General features: G+C 35.7%; 1 protein-coding gene across 1 annotated transcript in view; it reads left to right on the top strand.

Annotated features, from left to right (window-relative positions):
* Positions 1–26161, top strand: part of DUS2 (dihydrouridine synthase 2) — a gene marked incomplete at its 5' end in the record, with an annotated part of 27884 nt that extends 1723 nt beyond the window's left edge. Inside the window, 14 exon segments of the mRNA XM_082319327.1 lie at positions 1959–2004; positions 3513–3604; positions 4523–4566; positions 5380–5444; positions 9103–9146; positions 11916–11981; positions 15397–15467; positions 15992–16078; positions 18434–18602; positions 19552–19673; positions 22367–22510; positions 23707–23794; positions 24397–24470; positions 25724–26161. Of these exon segments, the coding sequence (XP_082175453.1) occupies positions 1959–2004; positions 3513–3604; positions 4523–4566; positions 5380–5444; positions 9103–9146; positions 11916–11981; positions 15397–15467; positions 15992–16078; positions 18434–18602; positions 19552–19673; positions 22367–22510; positions 23707–23794; positions 24397–24470; positions 25724–25961 (1350 nt within the window). The 3' untranslated portion in view covers positions 25962–26161.

The following is a 26161-nucleotide window of genomic DNA, read 5'->3' as shown; positions in this document are numbered from 1 at the left end:
TGTCATAAAATTGAGAGTGATAAGGTGTTTTTCTTCTTTCACAAACAATAATTAACAGTTTCCCAGTTTATGAATTATGACCTCTCTGCTCTACATGGGATTAAGTGAGAATATATATTTTTTCATTCTCTGGGAGGCTAACTGTAGATCATGTATAGAGAAATCACAAGCATGGAGTTAGGGAATCTAGAAGTCTTAAACACTAAAAGTGAGTCAGGCTTCAGACAGCCTTTGTACTTTTCCAGTATCTCTTACGGTTCTTAGTAGCAGCAAAGAACCTTGTTACTGAGCAGCTACTGGATTTCGGTAACCACAGATTTGACAGGGCCATTGTATAGGAAATTAGTGGAAGATAGTAATATAGTTTTTAAAACAAAACAACACAACCAAAAAACCACAACAAACCACACACATAAAGGTATTGCTTTCCTGGCTGCTGAAGTCACAGGGTATGAGAAGTTATTTAATCCAGCACTATAAACTGTATAGCTAAAGCAGTTTCTCCTTCACACACGCTTTTTGCCACAATTCCAAAGAAACTACTTCAAAAGAAGAGACCCTCAAACTTCCTTAACAAGTTGCAGTATGTAACAAAACTTGTAGGGTGAAAGTTATTCCTGTAGCCAAAAACCGGTTGTAGTTTTCCTCATCTCAAAAATAAGGTCTCCTACATTGTCTTTTTTTTTTTCCCCTCCACATTGCTGTTGAAAGACAGGAGAGTTAAGATGCCTTTGATATAGATTAGCGTTTGCAGTTAGATATCTGTCTTAATATATTTTATCAAAGAAACTACGCTTTGTAGGTTTTCTTAAGAACTGACAAGATAGTATAAAATAAAACAGTTGTTTTAGGCAATTATACTGCAGTTGTTTGGCAACAGAACAGCGTGGATAACTGCATTTTGTAACTTCATTTTCTGATTTATCCTTTTGTTTTCCAGTCTTTGCCCCCAATATTTTGGAACTCAAAACTGTTTCAGAACTTAAAGCGAACAGTACCTGATGAAGAGCATTAGTTAAAATCTTAAAAGTACTACTTGTAAGACCTATGGTATAATGTAAGCAGATTGAGATTGGCCTATTGCTTGTTTATCTCTTACCTGTAAATCAGCAGGTCTTAAACCCTGTCTTATTTGCTAAAACAAAGAGTCTATAGTAGACTAAACTTCTTCAGGTAACTAACACTATAGCATGATGGTAGGTTTTATTTCTTAATTTATATAACAGTTGGATTAACAACTGCATATTTATTTCAGCAGCTAACAAGTTATATTGGCTCAAGCTGTAGCCCTTTGTCAATTAAAGGCAGTCAGTTTGTCTTAAAGCTCATCTATAATCAAGTTGATGAGACATGTATGAGAAAAGGACTCAAATGGTGTCCTTAATAAATTGAATTGCATAAATCTGTAGTTAAGCTAATATATGTAGACTGAAGTTCTGGTTTTCTTTTAGAAGCAAGCTACAATTTCTAGAAGAATGGCAACTGTATATTAGGTTCTTCAGTACAGGTCAACACAAAGCTTCTTTTTGTCTTTTAACTAATATAGAGAGCTGTTAAAACTCAGGATTAAGGTAAAGAAGTCTTAAAGCCTAGTACTGTGGTTTTGTTCACCTATGTGTTTGGCCAGTACAAATCTACACTGATTTTTGAGGTGGTCTATTGCTGTAGCATTAAGTTATCTTCTACTCTAGGTGGTTCGTTCTGCTTTGTTTCTAGCTTGCTAGATAGTATTTGAATAAAATGGTTCTTCTAGAACTATGTAAATGTATCGTGTTCATATATTCTGTTCGTATTTTGAAACTTCTGTTGAGTGTTGTATAGTTAAACTTTTGTTTTTGTTTGCATTCTTCTCTATGTTTGGTATCTCTAGGTAGTTATTCTTAATAAAATGGGCAACTGTTTAGAGCTGTATGGCTTAAACACTTCAACTCATGGAGATTTTTATTCTTTCTTCTCAGGAGCTGATTGACATAAAGATGCTGCAGTGTAAGAGGGTTATAAATGGCAAGTATAGCATTTCTTTTGTTAATATCTGTAAGCATTCTTTTTTCTAGTTAAGAGAAAAGATAATTATTTCTCTGAAGTAATTTTATAGTGCTTACAATGATGTATCAGTACATATGATCTCTTTAAACAGTGTCTGGGGACTTGAAATACGCTTTTGAAGCTCTACCTTACACTTGTCTGCTGCTCTACAGTTTCAAACTTTCAGTTTCCCTTCTTAGGGAATTTCAGCAGTTCAGTTGGTGTCCCTCAGGAAAATCACACGTTTTTTTGGAGGATAGGGGTAATGTATTAGTAACTGACAGTTTGTTATTCTTTTTAGGGCCCTAACACAAAGTCTTTCTCCACCATTGATTTAGTTTATTACAAGGATTTGATGAGTTTTCTGTTAAACTCTTTGACAGAGGTCAGGTTACTGGGTGTGCAGGCGAAAGACTTTATAATTCTAGCTCTGGGAATTTCCCTTTTTATTAAGGAAAATGGGATTAGTGTTGGAAATCCATTACTAATGTTTCAGCATTATGCTTCCTGACAGCAGGTGAAAGAAACTAATAGCTGGAATAGACAGGACGTTAAAAGTTCCAGTACATTGTTTAAAGTGTTAAAGCTTTCAGTTTTATGTGGGTTAAAAAGACAAATAATACAACTGTGACTAACAGATAACCCTCCTCAATTCTGTATCTACATACTGGCTTCAGTCTCATTCTCTACTGCCTTTGTATGCTACTATAATAAAGAACGAACAGTACAAAACTCTTGTTTTGTTTTGGGGTTTTTTGTTGTGTTTTTCCCCCCCCCCCCCGAAGTTTTACATGTGTATGTGCTAATATAAAATCTAATTTCCTGAGCAAAACTGCTAATGTTAGTTAGTCTTCTAATTTTCCAAGAAAAGTTTGAAAGTGTCCAAGAAACAAATTCAGAGACGGTTTCCAATCGTAAGTCTTTATAAATGTTAGCTGTTTGTGACATTATAATATACACACCTTTTAGTCTACTGCAACAAGGAAGCAAGACATGCAAGATCTCACTGTTTATCATTCTTTTATTAACTTGAGGTTCATGGGCTAGATTTGGCCTAACGTGATTTTCAGACAAGTTCTTAAAAATGTATTTTTGAGACCTCCCCAGCTGAGTGGCATGAGAAACAAGTTATTTGTAGTGTCTGTGTTGGGGAACAGAAGTCCGCTACAAATCTACTTTCCTCTCCTGCCCCTTCCCAGAAATGGTACCAGTATGTTCATTCTGGCTGATTAGTCATTAGATTTCTTCTGGTGCTGATGCTTGCCCAAGAAACGGGCTGGGGTATGATTAGGGAATGCTATGGGAGGGAAACAGCAGCGTGCAGAAAATGTACTGCAAGGACTTATAGGAGGTAGGGTGCCATTAGTTCTGTGGTTCACGCCAGGCTTATCTGATAGCATTTCATTTATATACAAGTTATATAGTGATATCACTTTCTTTATGATTACATTTGTATATCATTTTTATCTGTTTCTCATTTCATGTAGAAGTACTCGAAACGGTGGACTTCGTTGCACCTAATGAAAGAGTTGTTTTCAGAACTTGTGAAAGGGAGAGGCACCGTGTTGTCTTTCAAATGGTAAGAAACTAACCACAGGTACTCTTCTAATAACAACATAGTAAAACAAGGAAGTGCTAGTAACGTTAATCTAAGTCTAAAGCAGCTCTCTGTATTGCAGACTATCAATTTCTTGATGCTTCAGTGGATGTAAAATTTCACACCAAACTTGTTGCAGAATTTCTAATCTGTTGGTACACATGCAGCCAAGATGCTACGTTATAAGCTCTCCGTACAGCTGTTTTCAGAAGAGGTGATTAAGATGAATTCTGTGCTCTATGACAGCAGCTTGGTTTTGTAATAGCTATTTTTGATATATTTCCAAATGTATAGATAGCAAAAATAAATTATGCTGTTGTTTGATCACGTGTTTAAGTCTTACACCGTCCAGTAAACAGTCTCACTGTTTATTGAGAGGATTAGTCTGTGTATTAACATTGCACAAATGGATTAAAGGCTGCTGGAGAGAAAGGTAGCAATTTGTTCTTTGAGACCACTCTGTGTAGGACAAGAGAAGATGGGGGTTGGGGGGAGGGAGAAGTGTGGACTGCATTAGATATTGAAAAAGACCTTTTTCAGTGGTAATGATAGCCCTGGAATAGGTTGTTTGTAGAGGCTGTAGAATTGTTATTAGTGGAGCTTCTAAAGAACATGATAAATAAATATCCATCTGGTGATGGGCTAAGAACATTTGATACTGCTGTAGGTTAAGAGGGTGGACAGACCTCTCCAGATCTTTTTTTGCATCACCTTTTGTCATTTAGTGGCTGACTTAGTACATGCTTTAGCTAAATGTTTCAGCTATCCATTGTGCCGTGAATGGGTCTCTGTCACTTTGTACTAAATGTGTACCGCACATATACACATGTGCAAGTGAGCAATTATTTTTACTAATTTGATTATATTTTATAATTATAAATCCTCTTGTTTTACCAACAGGGTTCAGCAGATGCTGAAAGAGCCCTGGCAGTAGCTAAGCTTGTGTAAGTAATCTTCTCTCACCCCCTTCCCAGTGTGGGTTTGTTTGGGTTTTTTTGTACGGAGGAATTATGGTGGAAGACAATTTTTTATGATTGAGAGGATCAAGGTTGGTCTTGATAAGACCAAGAAAAGTTCTGTAGGAGCTGCACAGTAAAGTGTATTATCTCAAAAGGCCGGTGGTATAATGGTGTAATTGCAACTTCTATTTAAAATAATTCTTGCTCCAAACAGCAGCTGCACAAGTTCTATACTGGGATTGATGGCTTTTTGCTAGTGCAGTAAGCGTGTCCTTGATCTCTCCAATGTGATATTTTCCTGGGTATTGCACAGCTGCAAGTAAGATCAATATGCCTGAAAATGTTTCCTATTGTTTGTGGTTTGAAGCCCCCAATAAAATATTGTGCAGAAATGAAGTGTGTCTCAGACCTTTTTAAAAGGTGTTTTTAAGCCTCCACTTTAAATAGATGGAAGTTTCAATAGGGCTTGCTTTAGTGACAGTGGTGAATTTAGTGGTGTATATACTTATGTATATTTAATCCCATATAAACATGTTTAAGGTGAGTATTTGCAGCTTTTGCACAACACTGGTCATTGAAACCTGTGGACAGACTTAATCTTCAAACCACTGTTAAAATAAATATGTAACTTATATAAGCGAAAAGCTAAAAATTTATTAGTTCAAATAAAAATTTAACCTTAAATTCTCATTTAAGCCTTAATGATGATGGAAAAATTTTCCTGGAGAGATGTCTATTTCTTGATTCTTGTTTTAATATGCTGAAAAATATTTTAATTGTTTCTTTCCTCTCTTTCAGAGAGAATGATGTAGCTGCTATTGATATCAACATGGGATGCCCAAAAGAATATTCTACTAAAGCAAGTGGATTTTGATTACTCTTAAATAAGCTTTTTTTTTTATTCCTTAGAGGTCTGGAGTGCGGAATACCTGTTCTGGTTTTCTGGGCTGAACAAATTCAAGCAGTAAAATTTTCATGCAGATAAATTGAGTTTATTTTTTTGTGGTAAACAAAAGAGTCTTGAAGGTGTCATGGCCCTAATACAGTAAAATAACATACTCTATTATAAATCTCACTTAAGAATAGATTTGGTAATGTAATTAAACATACCATATCCTTAAGTGGGTAAGCATATATGAAATTTGTAAGCTCAGGTTAGTGTGGACTTGTACAACTGAGCAAGTGGTGATTGTATTTTCTGTCAAGACAACCACTAAATATTGAGAAAAACATAGTGAGGTTGTTAAATTGTATTATTGTACAAAATTAACACTAAAGTTATGTAGAAGTCTGAAAATTCTGACAGGCTGTGTTGTATCTTGCACTTAAAAGTAAATTCTGTAAGGCAGGATGAAATAAGGTGGGTTGGGTTTTTTTGTTTTGTTTTCCTGAGGTCACTAATTCATTGGATGAGTGAAATATGTTCTTAGCCTTAGAAAAAATGGGAATCACAGTTTGTCATCTGAACAAGTAAACATTCAGAACTTAGCAATGCTGAGTTCAATTATTGGTCATTTTTAAGTGGGAGCAGGATGGATCAGTTAACTTGATTTTTTTTTTTTTTTTTTTCTTTAAGGTATGCGCATGCAATACTGAACTAGTCCTCTGTCATTGGTGGCTAAAACAGAGTAGTCAAACTGTTTGTTAGCACTGTTAAGCCAGTTAATGTATAGATGAAGTATCAATGAACTAGAGCATGGAGCTCCATTTTGATGTGGGATGTTCATGCAGAATAGATAAGAGAAATTTTGCATTTATTGTCAAAGAAAAAGAACTTCAACTTAGAAGACTTAAAACATCATTCCAAGGAAGAAGCCTGGCTGTTGCATTTAAACTTTCTATCCTCTAGTCTTTGTAGTATTGGCATTTTTAACGTTTGGAGCACGTTCTCTGTCATGTGGATCTGTAATGCTTCATCCTTTATACAGAAAAAACAATATATTCACATAGGCAGTACTTTCACTTCCTAATTCTGTGTTACCCATCTTTATATCTGGAAGCTTTTTACTGGCCTTTTACTGAAGCAAAAGCACAAATGTAAATGGTAACTTGAAATCTGCCCTAATTCCTAGTATCAGCCTAAGCTTTAATAGAGCTTATATATTTTTCTGTTGTCAGACCAAGCTGCCTGTGGACCAAGTAAAACTATTTTTTTTTTTTTTCCTCTCCCCTTTCACAGTAGAAAAAAAAAAATAGAATTCTGTGACAGTTTATTGTATCTGGTGCATAAATATATGGCCAGTTGAAATGAGATATCTGGTGCATGAAAGCAACGTTGTTAAAATGGGAAATAGTGAAGGCCAAAGCTGACACTGCCAAACATGCCTGTACCTTGCATGATGCCATGCCATTGTACAGACTCTACTCCATGTATCGTCCTTCTTTCTCAGTTTTTCAGCCAAGAGAAAAGAAAGCTTTCTCTAAATGGGTTTATTTTCCATTAATGGAACATGTCTTTTAATAAAACTACTTGAAGAGGAAAAGGGTTTATTTTAGACCAAATTGCCTTAAAGAAATAAAAGGACAGACTACATCATGGAGTTTTGGAACCGAAGAACCAAAGGGCCCTAATGACTGTACATATAAGAGAGGGCTCATGTTTTTCATCACAAAGATTGCTTTTCCTTTGGAGCATGTGAGGTGTGTAAGAGTGTTGGACACCTTTCAGGTATCTAGTATCTTCACTTGAACAGTTAATGGTGTTTCGGCCTGGATCTGACAGTGGCCAATGTTGAAAGTACCAGGCGATGGTGCAAGAAAGGTATAGGATGGATCGCTTTATGGGGGGGATTTTCTGTTTCACTGCTTCTTAGTTTTGTAGGTTGGCTTGCACTCTGAAGAATAAGTACTTAAATTCTTCTAATATATTCCATCTAGCTTGTGAATAATTTTATCCACATATGTTTCTAGGGTTTTTCTGTTTTAATACCATTAACTTTTTTGTTTCAATGACAACTCATGAAAATGACAAGGTAAGTGAGGTATGGTGAAAATGAACATTTCACATTCTTTTAAACTCAAATTTTAGTTTCCCCTGTTCTGGAGCCTGTTTATTTACGTATTTAGATTCTGTTCTTTCTGAACTTCCTCTGTTTTTCTACCAGATGGCTTTTGAGATAAAGTGGTATTACCAAGGAACTGTAGTCATGTTGAGGACATGTCATTAAATTCATAATGGTCTGATGATATTTCCAGTAATGTTTTCTTTAGCCTTTATTACTTTCTTCTGTATTATAACTAATTACATGAAAGACTATTTTATCCTTCCACAGAATCATAATTAAGAACAGAACACCAAAACATCCACCCTGTACTAGGACGAAAGATCAAAAATTCGAATCATAGAATGGTTTGGGTTGGAAGGGACCTTTAAAGGTCATCTAGACCAACCCCCCTGCAATGGGCAGGGACGTCCTCAACTAGATGAGGTTGCTCAGAGCCCCATCTAGCCTGTCCTTGAACGTTTCCAAGGATGGGGCATCTACCACCTCTCTGGGCAACCTGTTCCAGTGTTTCACCACCCTCATTGTGAAAAATTTGTTTCTGGTGTTTAGCCCAAATCTACCCTCCTTTGGTTTAAAACCATTCCCCCTTGTCCTCTCGCAGCAGACCTTTCTAAAAAGACCATCCCCATCTTACTTGCAGGCCCCCCTTAAGTATTGAAAGGCTGCTATAAGGTCTCCCCACAGCCTTCTCTTCTCCAGGCTGAACAACCCCAGCTCTCTCAGCCTTTCCTCATAGCAGGGGTGTTCCATCCTCTAATGATTTCTGTGGCCTCCCCTGGACCTGCTCCAACAGGTCCATGTCTTTCCTGTGCTGAGGGCCCCAGAGCTGGGTGCAGTACGCCAGGTGAGACCCCATCAGAGTGGAATAGAGGGGCAGAATCACCTCCCTCAATCTGCTGGCCACAAATGGAGGTGAATGGTTATTCTCTGACAGTAGTTTTGGGTCAAAAATGTTCATACAATTTTGAACTTATTTCTTATGTCTGCCTGTTAGCCTCTAGATCCATGTATGCAGATGAGATAGTGCAGAAAGAACAGCTAAAATATTTAATTGTTAAAGTGTTCATAATTTGTGTTCAATACAGGCACTTAATTTGTCTTGGCCTATTTTTCTAAATGTAGTATGTAGACAGAAACTACTGATGTCAAGACCTCTCAAACATGATGTATAATGTTAAAACAATAAATCTGTTCAGCTGTCACTTAATGAGTAGAAACCAGATGATTACAGTTGCTAAAAATGTCTTTTTGAAATCCTGTCTGCTCCATAAAGTAATGGGAGCAAGTTGGTGCCCTGAATTAGTGCTTAATTATTCTGATACAGTTCTAGGAAATGTGTTTTGCCAAAGTATTCACTAATGCGCCTGCATTTTAGATTTTGCCATTTCTGCCCCCCCCACCCCCCCTTCTTAATATAACATTGTACTTCTGCTGTGGTCTGCTATTAGGCAAAACAATTGAGTTGAAAAATGTGTTTGCCTAGTGTGTAACAGTTTCTGTATATTTTCCCAGGGAGGTATGGGAGCAGCACTGCTATCTGATCCTGACAAAATAGAGTCTGTAAGTATCACCTTGTGGGTTTTGAACTGCCTTGGAAATGTACTGTGCTCTACTGGAAGCAGGAATGAATGCCTAGAAGACATATTTGTAAAAGCTAGAGTGGAATAATCAATTTTGAATACTGAAATTAAGGTTATGGATAAATAATCCTGATTTAGTTCTCCTTGTCATTGTCTGGACTATAAAATTGCTACCTTCTTCCTTTTCATTTTTAAAACTTCCACAATGTGGTGCTATATTTCCAGAGGGAGGAGCTTTATGTGCATATGTATGTAAATCTATATAAAACCCTATGTGACCCAGTATGAAAAAGGTTCATATACATGTATGTATAATTTATTTGTATATATATTCTTTTATATATATATAAAACCCTGTATGAACCTATATGAAAAAGATAGGTATACATCTATCTATATGTAATATAGATAGATAGGTAATATGGTGTGTTTCCCCCCTGCCAAGGACTTCGAAGCTTCCTGAGGTTAAACAGAATCCAGACATTGCTCTGGGTTTTCAGGAACGTTCTTAGCAGATAGTTCTTTTATTTTCTTTCTGTTTAAAGACCTGATTCTTCATAGTTCAGATGAGTTGACTGTGAACTTTGTCTTGCCTCCCCTTAGCTTTTAGTTGCTCACTATATCCTTCGGAGTTCTGAGGGCAATTCTAGTTTACAGTTTACCTCTCACTAATAACTGAATTGTGGTACACAGTGGCAAATGTTTCAAGGTAGTTATTCTTTCTTTCTTGTACTATCAAAAGTATGCAGATCTGGACAAAACAAAAGTACCAAAAGCATTGCTCTGCCTTTTTCTATGTGGCTTTTGAGTGTTCTTTGTTTTAAGGGTTCTTTGATGTAGGTCAGTCTTTTGAAGAGACCAGACTCTCTTTGCTTATCTGCATGACTCTTTTTCTGAATGATAGCCAGTCTCTTTCGGGTCCCTGCAGTTCATGCCTTTTCCTTCTGTCTAAAATGGATGTTGAGTCAGTCTTTGTTTTGTAAATCCTTCCTCTTACTGCGATAACACCATTCAGCTTTGTAGGTTAGTGGGACTTCTACAGTTTCAACAAGCTGATCAACTGATTCTACAGTTTCAACAAGCTTAGTTACAATTCTTTGTGAGCTCAGACATGAAAACAGGTTGTTCTGCATCATTTATTTCATTCTCTGAGGACATGCCATTAGAAGGGCATGTCATCAAAGTTATAACCGTGATGGAGTGCCAGCCTTTTGCCAAATATAAGAGTCTCTTGGTGTCAAGAGCCACTGTGTTAGCCAAGCTGTATAAACTGACCATTCAGCAACTGGAAGCATTATTAATTGTGCCAAACTAAGAGTTTAAATGGAATAGACTGGACCTATTACTCTTTCTTTCATTAGCCGATGGGAAAAGCAAAAGTACAAGTGATCCAGTTCCAAATCAAGCTTTCCATGTGATTAAGAAGTGTAGGATTTGGTTCTCACATTGGAGTCCTTCATGAGGCTGACACTGAAATCTTACAAGGTTTGCTTATGATGCTATTGTAAGAAAAATATTATAGTGATGATTGGAAAATTATGTCATTTCAGTTTGATTTATATGCAAAAAATAAAATTAAAAATACTGAAGAGGGGTTTTTTAGATAATTTTCTTGGATCTTACTGTTTTGTTTGAGAGAACACTACTGAGGAAAAATTTGAGAGGACAGTGCAAGGTGACACTAATAACTTGCCATCTGTTATAAGAGCTTGTGAGTGCTAGCTGTAACAGCTCATTTCTGTATTGGGAACCTAATAAGTGCGGTAACATTAAACAAAATTCAAGTTTCATAGTATACACAACTCTGAAAGAAATCATTTACCTGCAGTTCCAGCCATTTTATACAGGGTAAGTGTATGCAGAATAACATGCATGACAATATCTTAAAAAAAAAAAAAAAAAAAAGGTTGAAAACCAAGTGTTTTTCTAATAATAGTCAGGATCAGCTGGTTTCCACTTTTTTATTTAGAGAGCTATTGGATTTCTGGTACCATTTATTTTATAGTCATACAGTGATTTAAACATGTATAGGACATTACATGGCCCTTTTAAGTATGGTCTGTTGCACTTAAATTCAGCCTGTGAAAAGGAGGTTCTTTCTGTAGCTCAGTTCTTAAATGGTTAAACTAACTGCTGCTCATTTATCTGCTTATTCTGAGTTAGTTTTAATGAATCAAATATGCTTTGTGTTAAGTGTGGAATTCAGTTTACAATTTTTGTTTTCTTTTAGAAGGTTCAATGATGTTGCTTGATTTTTTCCACTAATTCTTTTCCATTTTAAAGGGTTTCTTCTCTTTTTTTAAAAAAAATCTCTTTTTAGGGAATACTTACATATAGTTTTCGTAAGAAACTCACAACTTGAATATAAGAAGTCTGTGAAAACAGTTGCATGAAAATGAAAAACCTTTGCACTTTATTTTGAAATGATCAGAGTTTACTGGTCACCTCATTAAAAAGCACTGTTGAAACTCCAGCAGCAATTAATTGCTCTGTAAAAGTCCAGTTAAATCAAAAAAGAAGTGGAAATAAAAATGGCTTAGACTAGAAATAGGTTTGTACATCTATCAGATAAAATGATATACTCAATTGCAGACTGCATGTGTTCGTCTAGCATGTAAGATTCTTTATAGAGGAACAGTAACTAGTGTTACATTGTTCTCATCTCTTTGTATCTTCAAGAGAGAAAGGAGGAGAGCTTTATTGATGTCACTGTTGTGATCACAGTTTTGTCTTTTTTTTCTTTTTCCAGATACTGACTACCCTTGTTAAAGGGATTTGTAAACCAGTAACGTGCAAAATCCGCATTTTGCCCTCAGTAAGAACATAAATCATTATGCTAAAGTGTTTAGTTGTTGTTTAATTCTGTGATTATTAAATCAATTAGCATATATGGCATTCTAATATGTTGGCGTTTTAGACCTGTTATTGTGAAATAGCACTTGGAATTATAATTTCTGTTTGGGATGCTGTCATGACCTGAAGGATTATCTGACCTGTGGGTGTATAGAGATGGTGATTGTGGGTTTGTCAGATTCCGTGGTACACAAGGGCACAGAGGCTTTTATGCTCTAAATTTCTCAACTTTATTACAGATTACCACAAATACCACAAAAATCACTATAGCAAATATACCTATGATTAATAAAGCAAGATATAGATATATCTATCTCAAGCTATTACAAATTATTAGTAGCAATGATCAATAGTATAACGGCAAGGATTAATATGGTAGCAATCAATTATAGCAACAATCAGTAATAGCAACAACCAAGTAGGGATATACCATTAAAAGTTACTACAAACTTATCACTAGTGAAGCAAGCTTATCAATAATATAACAGCAGATATACTTATGATAGATTACTTATATGCATATATGTATGTTCATAGTAATAATACTGATATCAAGTGCATTAAACAGGTCTCAGAAGGGGGCCAAACCATCCCAGAGAGAAGGACAAACTGATCCCAGAAGGGCACCCAACCATCCCAGAAGCAGGAAGACAAACTCAGCCAGCCCTAAACATAGACCCAGAGGGGGACCAATAAAATAACAGACAGAGACTCACTCCAACGATGATCTGTCATGGAGTTTGGAGTCAGCCAGGCATCCCTGGCAAGAGTCCAAGATCTTGCAGAAAGTTCGTGTGGAGAGTTCAACCTGTTTAGAAGGAAAAGTGTGTGCAGCATGGGAAGTTCTCAGATAAGCTCCATTTTGGATAAAAATTAAGTCATTTCATGTCATAGAGACACCAGAGGGTGTAGGACACCGCCCCTTGAGCAGCCAGTAGATGCTGTTAATGCCTGTTTTTCACCAGGGGCAGCCAATAGATGATTGTTTTCTGTTCTTTCAGACCAATTTTTATTTTTTCCAGACTGTTTTCCTGTTCTTACAGTTAGAAGAGCCAATGACAGTTAGAGATTCTTTCTGAGGATGTTTGCCCCTTTTTCCAGACTATTTTTTACTTTTTCAGATGATAAATTGTTGATACGGTTTCTTGGTTTTGCACTTGTTGATGGTATCTCAGGATGTTGCTGGTTTCTAGGTACCCAGCTTCACTTACCAGGGATGCTTGTGGTTCATGGGCCTGGTTCCTAGGCTGACGGTTTTCAGGCTGGCAGGCATTTTCTATCTCAGTATTTTTCATTTTTCTTCTATTCAGTAATTTTCCCCTTCCAACCAGCTTGCCTTTCTGGCTGCTCACATCAGATGCCCAACTTCATTTCTCCTCTCTAATTTAAAAAGTCAAGAAAATACTAAGTATTAGATGTCTACACAGGGTTTTATTCCATTGAACTCCAAATGTGGATACTTTATTAAAAAAATATTATAGTCCGTTTATTGTAACCCACTGAGTTAATCCCAAAGCTTTTGCTGGTGAATAAGCACTAAATGAAAATAAAAAGGGAAAATGCACTCTTATTTTAGAAGAAGACTGCCAAATGTGGAATTGACTGAGTAATATCGTGTACATAAGCACAGTGTGATGGACTTTGAATTTCTTGACAGTCTGCTTGAAGTTTAAACTTCAAGAGGGGAAGACCAAGCCCTAATGTTACTTCTCCAACTTCCAACATCCATGTTAACAATGAACGCTTCACTAATGAAACTGCATTTACAAAAGAAACTGTCTGTGCTCTGTAAACTACTCATATTCTGCACTGCAAGGAAGTTTTGCATTACTTGACTCCTGATTTACTGTACATGAAATGATAGCAATATATGCTACAAATGATACCCGAATTAAAAACAACTTCTGCAGCCTTTGTAGAAAATCTTTGGTAGATTGAAGCACTGAAATTGCTAGCTTATTCAAAGAGGTTCGCAATCGTCTCAGAAGCAGCATCTTCATTGCAATTACAATGATTTTTTTTCTGGATAAATTCTTGGGTACAGTCATTCATTTCAAAGAAATTGTGGTAAGACTGTTACATTGCTAAAGCTGTTAAATTTTGTTTTGTCAGTATTCTAAAATTTAACTATTAAGAAGGTAGTGAAAATATGTAAGTTCTTTTTCTTTTTTTACAGCTGGTGTAGTTTCTTTACTGGATTTTTTTTTTTAGTTGAATTCCCTACATATTTTTAAACCTCCAGGAGATGATGTGCCTTCTCTTTTACTGACTGTTTTGCATACGTGTATTTAATTGCCTTCCTAGATACTGTGATTGCATATGACCTGGATAGATATTTCTGTAGATGGGTGAACTGTAACTGAGCTAGCTATTGTTCAAGTGTCACTTACATGTGCTCTTAAAATGATTAAATGAACAAATGAAGCCTGTGTGAAAAGAATCAGTAACTCTGCATAAGATCATTTTGGTTTTGAAGTACTGAAGTATTAAACCTGAGAACTGGCACCTCTCGTTTTTATTTTTTACAACTATCCTAGAGCCTCTTCCTTTTTGTTTCAAGCTGCTTTTGCATAACACGTCATCCATCAGAACAGCAGGTGAGCTTCTGTCTCTATGTCCATGCCAGCTGGTAGATGTTGCATTTTTTTCAAAGACTGAATGTGCTATTTTTGTGATGAGCCACAGATCATTTTCCAGCTTTTGAAGAGAAAATTGGCCTTATCGTTTTTTGTTCTCCCTTTCCTCAAAGCTGCATTAGACAGGCTAATCCATCAGTGTGCCAAATTTCTTTCTGCCTTTTTACAGCATCTTGCCTCTTTGAAGATATACTGGGAGCTTCCCCTTTTTCCCTTGTATCATTCGATTCAGTGGTCATGTAAAAATAGCATTAGACTTTTTTAGATACTAGTTAACTTTTTAAGACACATCTGAGAGGAATATTTATAGATGTGTGACTGCGTGTTATGTTCATTTCAGAAGGTATCCTCTTATTAAGATGGATTTTAATTAAATTTACAGAGTAGTCGTTAGAGAGGACTTGCTAATCAAGTGTTTTGTGTCATTTTCAAATGACAGTCTAAAAACCTGTTGGAAAATATTTTCCTGCTACAGAGTATTGTGTTACCTGGTTTGAGAAAGTTTGTGATCTGTAGTTTCAAGGAAGTATTGAAAATGGATTCTTATTTTTGCCATACTATGTAGTTCTTTAATTGAAGTATCTATTAAATGGTTAAGCATATTTGGAGTTACTGTTGAAATACAGGAATCCTGTCCCTCTTGATGAAAGAAAAGGCTTCCAACATTTGTTTGTACAATGATCACATGATAGTTATTCCTTTTTCTTTGAACTAAAATCATGTCATTCTCTTATCCCTCAGGTTGACGATACTGTGAATCTGGTAAAGAGAATAGAAAAAACTGGCATTGCTGCTATTGCTGTCCATGGAAGGTAAATCAATTTTAGGCAAGAGAGACTTAGATTTTTTTTTTTTTTTTTTTTTTTTTTTTTTTTTTTTGAGTTTGCTGGTAAATGTTGCACAGTAAGGTATGACTAGAGTATACTCTACATGAAATATGTGGTTCTGATTTCAACTGTTAACTAAATCGGTGTTGTAGAAAATCAGGCCAGTGATTAGGGAATTGAACCACTTGCTGCTATTTTTCTAGATTTTTTTTTTTGTCTCAAAGACCAAATAAAACTAAAATTATCTTGCATACTCTATATCTAAAAAATGCTGCTTATCTGGATGTGGAATTACAGTAACAATGTTTTAAAATGTATTTGATGTGAAATAATTCTCTTGTATTTAAAAAAAAAAAGGGAAATTCCATCAAATGATAGAAGTAAATAAGCGGAAATAAGTATGTCCCAATAATCCTTGAGGCATGTATGCTGTGATTCAGATATCTACAAATTTATCTACAAATTCCATAGGAAATCTTTGGTCTTGTCTTTTTTTGTTTGTTGGAAAGGAAGAAGGAGGAGAGGCCTCAGCACCCTGTCCACTGTGATGTGATCAAAGCCATATCTGAAGCAGTCTCCATTCCAGTAATAGCAAAGTAAGTTTAACTAATTAGCTGATTATTGCAAGATGCCTGTACCTAACAAGATTTGCAAGTGCAGGAAGAAGATCCTTCATGTAGGGCGAATACAATGTTACCAAAGATGAAATCTGAATGGAGGTAGCAGTGACAGAAGTTGGCCATATGAAATATCACCATACCTCAGTTTTTAGTTTAAAAATTCCATGTATTTTCCAAAAAGTATTGCTTTTGTGTGTCACAATCTATCCTATGCAAGTTATTTCTGACTGTATCCAGCAGTTGAATTCTCTATGCTTTTAAGCCCTGTGCAGTGACTGATTATAACCCTACCACTGTGTATCTTGAACACTTGCACACTAGATATCACCCGTCCCACTGCTCAAAAACAGCGTTATATTCTGTGGCCTCACATATTCCCTAAGTCCTCCCTTATTCTGCAGACATACAGACATGAACCCACTGAATCTGTCTGCTTGTGTTGATAGATCCTTCAGTAACTCTGTGATAGTAAAATAAGAAACTCAGTTTTTAGCTACAAACAGGTAAGTTTTAAGAGCAATTTTGGAGGTAATGGGAAGTATCAAACTGTACTGAATTGTATCTGATCTTCCTGACCAACATCTTTACATGTTTCACCTGTTTATAAGTGGCAGTAGAGTATCCTTGGCCAGAGAAGCAGTGTCCTTAAATGAAGTTCTCTCTTCATTGATCTTGAGTTTTCATTGAAAACCTGCATCTCTGCAAACCATATACTTGGATCAGGAATTTGAGAACTGTTTACCTGTTCACATTTCTATGTAGAAAATACATTGACAGTTGCAGTTTTTGCAGTTAGAAAATCTGTTTCTGTACTGGACAAAGGAAATATTCCATGCTGATAATGTTTGTTGATCCACTTTTCAGTGGTTCACCCCCTTTCTGGTTTTCAGAATAATTTTTTAAACAATATGGAATTAAAAAGCCAAGCAAAATTCACATTATGCATTGCCGTGAAGCCTTTGTTTGCCTAGGTGAAAGATGAGGCTAACAATTTTTCTTAGATTTTATGCATGTCACAGAAATGTCAGCTCTGTATGAATACTTTCAATGATGTAGAAGTGTGCAATTAAGATATAAAAGTATCAGAGGCTTATTGTTGATAAATTGGTTCTAATTAATCCCTATATCAGTTTACTTCTTTGCAAGTGTCCCAACATGCTGAACTAACCTTAACAATCCTATTTTTTTAATGGTTTCTCTGAGAAGGATATGGTCTTTGTTTTCAATCCACCTAGTGAAACTTTTCCCTCTCTAAAGAAATGTAAATGTGCAACTTGGAATCCTGCTTATTAAATACATGTGATCCATGATACTTGATCCCTGCTGTAACTTCTTTGGCTAGTATTTTGAGAATTCTGACCACTTGTACCTCAGGCTTGGTCAGGAAATACACAGGAATGAATGAAAGGAAGTAGACTGGTGCTAAAAAAAAAAAAAAAAAAAAAAAAAAAAGCAAGAAAACTTGAATTGGTACTGTGATTTCTAGAATGGTACTGTGTTTATGGTATAAGCTTCCTGCACTTATGAAAGATTGCTTGTGCTGTCTTCACAATATAAGTTTCTGGTTTAAAAGTCATTTATCGTTCTCTAGTTTTTATTTTGAATTTGACAGTGTTTTTACTTTTGAAGGGATAAAGATCCTGCTCTTACTTTATAGTTCAAAAATCCAACTTCTATTTAACATTTAAAAGATGTTGTGAAGGGAAACTTTAAGAGAAGGAAAAGGTGTTTTAAGTGTTCTTTTTGCTTACTAACACATCTGACTTGCTGACTTGAAAGCAGAGGCAGTACAATAGAAGTAGTGCAACCTTCTTTAAAGTGCTTTATGACTGATCCAGAAGTACTACTTTTAGTTACTCTCCCTATGTTAGTGCCAGAGTGAAAATGGAATGATGCTGTCCATACTTAATTTGTTTTCAATATCACTTGTGCGAACACAATTAGTATGCAGTTGGAGGTTACAAAACTAGCAATTACAAGGTATAATTTTTCAAACAACATGGAAGTGATTCTTTGTGAGCCTTATCCATTAAGAACTGTGCAAAAGCACGCAGTTTGTGTAAAACACAAACTATATTATTTTGTCATAAAAACGGTCTTCTATTTTTAAGTATGCAGATAATTGAAAATATTATATATAATCAGTGTTTTAATGAGCCATTTCTAATAAAACTCTCAGACCCATTTATTCTCTTGGATTTGAGAAAATGCCCTAAATAGACTCTGCCACCACTAATAATGTAATATCACATTGAAAATACAAGGGTGTATAAAAGTACAAGTAATAGCAAATAAAACTTTCATGATTATAACAGTGATGTTAATTTTTAGTGGAGGATCTCATGACTTCATCAAAGAATATACGGACATTGAGACCTTCCAGAAAGCAACAGCTGCCTCATCAGTAATGATAGCTCGTGCTGCCATGTGGAACCCATCTATCTTCAGAAAAGAGGGTCTTTTCCCCTTGAAGGAAGTCATGCAAGATTACATCAAATATGTATGTTTTTTGGAAGATCTTACTTGTAGTTAACATTGTTTAGAACTGTTAATCAAAATCTTACTACAGTATTTTAACTCCTCTTGATTTCAAAGACTTAGGCTCTGAGGGTATTTTGACACACTGCATGTGACATGGGTCTTGCATATCAACCACTGCTTCCTCTGTTTTATTTTGTTCAGAAAAAAATTTTGAGAAATCTGTATTCAGAAAACAGTTTTTCCTGACCATGCTTTTCTTACCTACCATGCTTTTTAGGTCTAGGTTTTTCGAAACATTTATGAGGCTTAGAAGACTATCTAAAAATGTCTAGGAATTTGAAAAGCTAATGATATGTAGGCTAACTCTCTTGATGTTACAGTAGTACAAATCATATTGAAAAGAAAAGTGAAGGAATATTAAATAGTCAGTTACTGCTGGATTCAATTAATTGCTTTTCACAAATACTGCCAAGATTTTTTAACAGGAGGGAAGTAAAGGGAATGATTTGCCAATACAGTAATGATATATATCTATAGCTCCATTAGCCGAGTCATCTATAAAGTTTTATCTATTATTCAAAATACACAATTTTAGTGACATAATAGGAAATTAATCAGAAATCTGTGGCTTTGATCATGCCATTAATTGGAAATTTTTTGGTTTTTGAAAATTTGGACTGCCATTAACTAGTTACTTCCTAAAATACTACTGCATCACTAGTCAGTTATGTAAACTGGTCAACTCTTTCTTCATAAGTATATGAATAATTTGAACTTATGTTCATGAAAGCATGCCAAAATAATCGGATTATACTCACATTCATGAGTAGTCTTGAATATGTTATTGAGAAAACTGTACTTTGTGGTTTGCCTTTCAAAAAGCGTTTTGAAATTCATCAAGAGACATGAGCATTATATAAGAGAAATTTGTTTGGTATCTTTTTATATGCTTTGTCTCTCTCCTCTAGGCAGTGAGATATGATAATCACTATACCAACACAAAATACTGTTTGTGTCAGATGTTAAGAGAACAGTTGGAAACTACTCAGGGTAAGAAGCTGCATGCTGCGCAGTCCACACAGGAGATCTGGTAAGCATGTACTTCAGAAAAAGGAATTGTACTCTCTGTCAAACTTGCAAACCACTTCTCTGTCTGTAGCACTGCCTAGCATTTCATACCTTCAGAAGAAGTTGCGGAAAAAAAAAAAAATCTAGTTAGTAAGGTGTGAAAAAATACAGTAAACTTTTCCAGGTTTCCCCAATGCTCGGGTGTTAAAGTTTTAACCCTAAAACTGTCTTTATATTCAACGTACTAATTTGAGTGGTACTTCACTGACTGACAGGCATTTATCCAATATTTGCATTAACTGATTAAGAAAAGTTTCAGCGTTGTCTAGTGGTAGTCTGGAGGTTAATAGTGTGGAGCTTGTCTTCTTCCAGAGATATTAGTTTATTTTAACTTTCCCTTTTGCATGTGGGGTTTTTAATGTTACTGGAAATTTTATGACAACATGTTTGTTTTAAATGACCACACTTTTGAATGAGAGAGAAACTCAAAACAATTTATGAAGATCACCTCTACTTAGATGTATTTCTTTTGTGCTGCTTTTCATACCTGAGATATGCTAATGAATGATGACAACCTTTTTGAGGAAATACAGTAGCTTTGATGAATCTCTTCATCCTGGACATCTGAAACAGTCTGGATGAAATTTCTCAAAGGGGGAGACAGAAAAGGAAGAAGGAAAAGTTCAAGAGAAACCATAAAATATACGTGTGGTTAAAGAATTCGCACAGAATGGAAGGGAATTCAGGTTTGAACCCATCCCAAACTGAACAAAATAAAAGCCTGAGCTTGCATGTGTCATATCCATGTTGTGTGCTATAGTTATCCTTCTGATGGAATGAAGGGGAAGAGAGTCTCCTTGTTTTTATAAAATAAACAGTCTGAAACTGTATTCTTACATGTATGAAAATGGATAGAAATGTTGAAAGCTTGAAATATTTTGCAAATCAAGTTATTGTTTTCTAGCAAGCCCTAATCAGCATTCTGTTCATGTTCAAAATGAATGGAAATGCCTGCAGTCCTTTTGCAATTTACGAATTGTGGCTCTCTATAAACGCTTCTATCCATGATTATTACATTACAATACAATGAGAGGAATTTGTATTCTATATATAAAAGGAGCTAGCCTTCATTAATCATAAAGGAGCAGTGGAATCCATGACCAACATTTACACTTTTCAAGTTACTTCTCAGTTTTGCAATGTAAATAGTTGAACAATTTTTAGTGTAGTAACTTACTATCTATTTTGCTTATATTTCTCCAGTTTGGTTAGAAGAGATGTAGTATAGATTGAAACTGAAACAATCTTTTATGACTTCAAATAAATCTTAGACAAAAGGGTGGTGGTGTTCTCTACTGAATGAATAGTAATGCATAGTATGTAAAGAAATTTTAAGTAAGAGTCAAGCCTTTAAACAGGTAATTAGAAATGTCACAGTTTATACACTAGATCTCTATTCGGTGTTTACGTGTAAAACTTCTGGTTTTATGTGCTATGCCTAGCAATTCTTTAGGGGCTTCCAAAATTGAACATAATCAGTTTTTGTATGTGTGATGCAATACCAATTTCAAAATTGGCTTAAGCAGTGTGTGTGCATGAGAGCAGGACAGAGAGAGACACCTGAAAATTTATAAAACCTCTTTATATCAGCAGACTCAAAGTCTTTTAACCACTGTTCTAAACAGCCCGTTTGATGTCCAGGTAACTGAACATGCAGTTATTTAAAGTGCAGCTATACATCTTCAGGCAAAAATGTTATTTAATACTGCTGCCTCCTGGTGGTGATGGCATGTTACAGCCATTCGAGGTTTTAACCTCAGCACCGAATAAAGAGAATAAGCTGCTGCATTTCAGACAAAAAAATGTACATAACAGTACATAATAAGTTATCTTCTCTTAGAAGCATCAGTTAGCATTATTCTGCTTCATTGCTTTTCCACTTAAAGCATTGGAGGTGGCTTTGTGGCCAGAATTCATTTTGTCATTGAGCAGCCTCATATCAATGAGCATTCTCATAACAGTCAGAAAGTAAAAGTTTTCTTATGCTGCAGGTTTTATTGTTGTTATCTGCAGAAAATGAATAGTCTCAGTTTTTTAAACTAGATGCAGCCTGCCATGGATCTGAAATTTAAAAGGATTTGAGGCTCTTGCCTTTGACCCAAATCCTAGTTGCTTGCTCCCTTGTACTGGGGCTTGTGAATAATACTCTGAAGTCAGAAAATCTAAGATTTTGAGGTATTTGGATGTTATAGTGTTTATTGTTTATAGTATTTTTAAGTACTAAAAATAGAAGAAGAATCTGTTTCCTACTTTTTGTTCATATTCCCCTTCTGGAGCTGATGTGCCAGTAGTCACTCGGAGATGTTCTTTGCTGATTCATCCACCTGCAAGTTATTAATTGAGCTAATAACTAGAACATTGCAGGACCTGTATTTCTGATTGATTCTGCCTGGACTTTCAGGCTGCAAATGGAATATATAGTGCTGGAAATGAGAACGTTCCTTTTCTACTTGTAGCTCAACAGCGTCTGATAAGAATTGAAGGCAAAACAATATAAAATCACCGTGCAGAATATAGCCACACTTTTCATGTGATCCTCTGTACATATATACTCTACTTAAACACAACGGATTTCTATACTTACTTTCCTCTGTCATAATGTGATACAAAAATTTATAAGCTGATCTCTAATACAAAGGAATTCTGTTTGAATAGTGAAGTCTTTGAAATGGCTGACTTCTATGAAGAAACAACAGCTATTTTCGAAGCAAAGAAAACATCTTTAGAAACTGAGACACAAGATGAAGATGACCAAATGGAAGATCCAGATGTAATAAAAATGGCTGTTCGATTTGACAAGTAAGCATGCAAATTAAGTTTTTCACTATCTTGCATCCGTAAATAAAAACTGAATTTGACAGTGCCTTACAGTTTTTTTGGAAAATAACAGTGTGCATAACAGTGCTTACTGCGTGAATTTTTATGACGCAATTTGTGTACATCATTACATAATCACTAGCATCACCACTCTTCCTGTGCTATCTGGATGTGCTAAGATGTTCTTTAGTTCCAGGCTTCCTGAGACTGCTAAATTCTCTCAGTTAACTTGCTGAATGTTTTTTTTTTTTTTTTAAAAATCCAAACATCTGTACGTAGAAGGATGCGAGTTCAGTTATTTTTGGTGAAATTTAACTAAAACACAGTAGTTCTATAAAAACTCCTGCACAAATTTCATAATAGTCTTTTTCTGAGCAGATAACGTATGTGCTTATCTACAGTCTCCTAAACATGTTCCACTCATAAGGTATTCCTTGAAAAACTAATTTGTGGAGTCATGCACAGTATTATTTTAAGTAACCTTTGATTATAATCTGTGAAACCTATAGAATTGCTATTACTTTCAAAGTTATACCAGTGTTTGCTATTTCTGCTATGTTGGCTATTAAGTCTATCAAACAGCTCAAGGAGAGTGTGATATAAAGTGCTCGTCAAATCCTCAGGTCATAATGCTTTAGTATTTACAGGATGTATACCTGACTCCCTGAGGACTGAATACAGTCGTTTTACAGTTTTTCTTTTTTCTGCCAAGTACGAGGCATGTTAGTAACTGAATCGATGCCTACCTTTTCTGCCCTTTTTTATGTGATAACTCTACTGTCTCATAACAGAAGCAGCTTCTTTTCTTTCTTCTAGTATTTAATCTTACATTGTTGCTTATAATAAGCAGTGCCAAACTGTATCTCTATTCTGTGTCATATGTTTAGTTAGAATCTCCTTTCTGGTAAGTATCTTTTCTCTAGTTGTATTACTACAGGATGTGAATGTTTGGGAAGAATTAATAGAGAAGTTTATATTTTATTTTAGATGTTGTGTCAGACATATTACTTGAATTATCTAATAAGGAAGCAGCATTTTTCTTATCATTTGAGCTGTAAAATTAAACCACAAGAAATAACTGGTAGAAGTAATATAATAAGCAGCACTATTGGTTTTAAAATAGATCTATTTAGTAAGTAAACTCTGCACAGTTGTTGACCACAAATTTTTCTGTCTAGGCGAGAATATCCACCACAGATTACTCCAAAAATGTATCTTCTGGAATGGTGTAGGAAAGAAAAGCATCCTCAGCCTATTTATGAAACTGTGAGTCAATGAAGAAACCCTTTCAAACCTCTTCATCTGCCTTGTCTATGAAACTAAGTATTTTAAGACTCAAGGTAGTGAGAAATTCAGCTTCCCAGTCTGGCATAGCTCTTGAGTAAGCAGCTTCAGAAATGGTAATACACATATGTATGAAAATAGCAGCTTATTTTATTAGAAAATAAAAATTTAAAAGTCAGACCTTCAGTCTGGTTTTGATTCATGTGTGAAAGAAGTTGCTGTAACTACAGGTACTTCTGTTAAGTAAAGAATTTGGATTCAGAATGTTTTCTCTGTTGTTGCATGCTGTTATAGGTAGGAACTATACTGGACAGCAGCAACTGCTTGCTTGGGTGGGGACGTTATTTGATTTTTTTTTTTTTTTTTTGTAAAGCAAAAATATTTGCAGTTTGGACAAGTTCTTATTTTTTAGTCTTAAATCTGCAAGGTTAAATTTGTGGTGTGAATTACAGTAACTTTAAAGGTGTTGCTTGATTGTGGTGTAAAGACAAGAATAACAAGGAACATTGACAATGTTGGTTGTTCTGTAAATGACATGATTGTTTTTTGACACTCCTCTCCCTTTTCATTCTTTTTTTCTCCAGGTTCAAAGACCACTGGATAGATTATTCTGTTCAGTAGTGACAGTAGCTGAGCGAAAATACAAATCAACTCTGTGGTAAGCTATCCTTAATGTTTTTTGCAGCTATATTGTAATTGTTTCTGAAATGTTGCCTAAAACTTGCAATGAAAGGGTACTCCAGTTTATTCCAGTTGACTTTAATAAAGACTTTAATAAAAGTCAACAAACAACTTTTAATAAAGACTTTAATAAAGTCAACTAAAAACTACCTTCTAAAGCTACCTCTGGGAGACAGCAAGGATTAAAAATTTGAGACTTGAATGTGACAAGAGGAAGTAAGTTTTAACATAATCAAGTAAACCATTACAGATTTTAATTCACTTAGTGCATTAGTCCACAAATTCTATTGGAAGGGGAGCAAATAGGTGACCTGGTTCAGAAACTAACCAAGGGAGGCAGAGGTGAATGTTGGAGGAGGTAATGTCTTCAGCCACTACAGCAGATCCATTCTCAATAACAAGTCAGGATTAAGTGTCTGTATACAATGAAGCAGAGGACAGTTCAGTGGCTTCTCAGAGATCACAATCAACAGTTACATCCAGGGCTGCTCTAAAGTTTCATGACAGTATTTTGTACCATTATTAATACTGGAGTTGACTTCAGGCATTTGCACCTAAGTTGAACTTGATCTAACTGCGAAGCTGGAGCTCAGTATTGAACATTTTAAAGAGGACAAATGCACACAGCAATTACTGGTGTTTGCAGCGTTCCTGTTCAGAGACTTTAGGAGGTTAAGCTCAGCTGATATGAAACTTTGAGAAGAAAATGTTTTCCAGTACTGAATTTCACAAATGTGTAATCTGCAGTCCCTCTCAGAAATGACAGCATTTTTATTATTATGGAACAGTTCCTGCTTTTGTCAGCATCAATGAATTTGTACACCCACCGGTGATTATATTTGGGCCCGAGTGTCTTTCAAGAAAGTGATCCTTCAAAACTCAGTTTTGTTCAGTGATCATATTTGTAAGTGTTAACCTTGTGAGGATTGCAGCCACTTGGGCCAAATACATGCTGACTTCATACCTTTGAAATGAAGAGTGTTTGAGACACAAGACCAGATAGAAGCAGATTTTCTAGGAATATTACATCAGGAGTGATGCATCAACATTGATACCTAGCAAGATTCAAATAATTTCTGGAACTGACCTATTTTGTTGTTCTGCTGTGAGATGACTGCAAATGCTGTTTATTTCATGGTGTTGCATCAGAGACAGGAAATGGGTTGTCTTTTGGCAGCGTAGAGACTTCAGTTTCTACTTTTACCTGTGCTCTGTCTGCTTGCTCTTCAGGGACAAGTCAAAGAAACTAGCAGAACAGGCTGCAGCTATTGTCTGTCTGAGAACACTGGGTGTCCCAGAGGGAAAGCTGTGTGAGGGAGAAAATCGCCTGATTAACAAACGCAAAAGGGAAGACCGGGAGCGCTTGAATAACAGAGACCACGGAGAAGACCTTGCTGAGCCTTCCCATAAAAAAGCTAATTTTATTGAAGAAACTTCTGACATGAATGTGCCTAAGATGCCACGGTAGCATGGAAATTAGAGGTTTCGTGCCTATGCAGCTACAAATTAGGTCCTATTTGTATATCTTGCTGTTCACATTTCATTTGGATTCTCTCGGAGACAGATAAATTCCCCAGTTGTGAAAAATGCCAATGAGATGTTTACTCTTCACCACTCACTGTGCCTATGGTGCCTTTCAGACAGGATAAATTAGCAACTTGATTTTAA

Source organism: Platalea leucorodia (assembly GCF_965183815.1).
Source record: "Platalea leucorodia genome assembly, chromosome: 8".
Classification (NCBI taxonomy): Eukaryota; Metazoa; Chordata; class Aves; order Pelecaniformes; family Threskiornithidae; genus Platalea; species Platalea leucorodia.
This window is presented reverse-complemented; position numbering and strand designations above follow the sequence as displayed.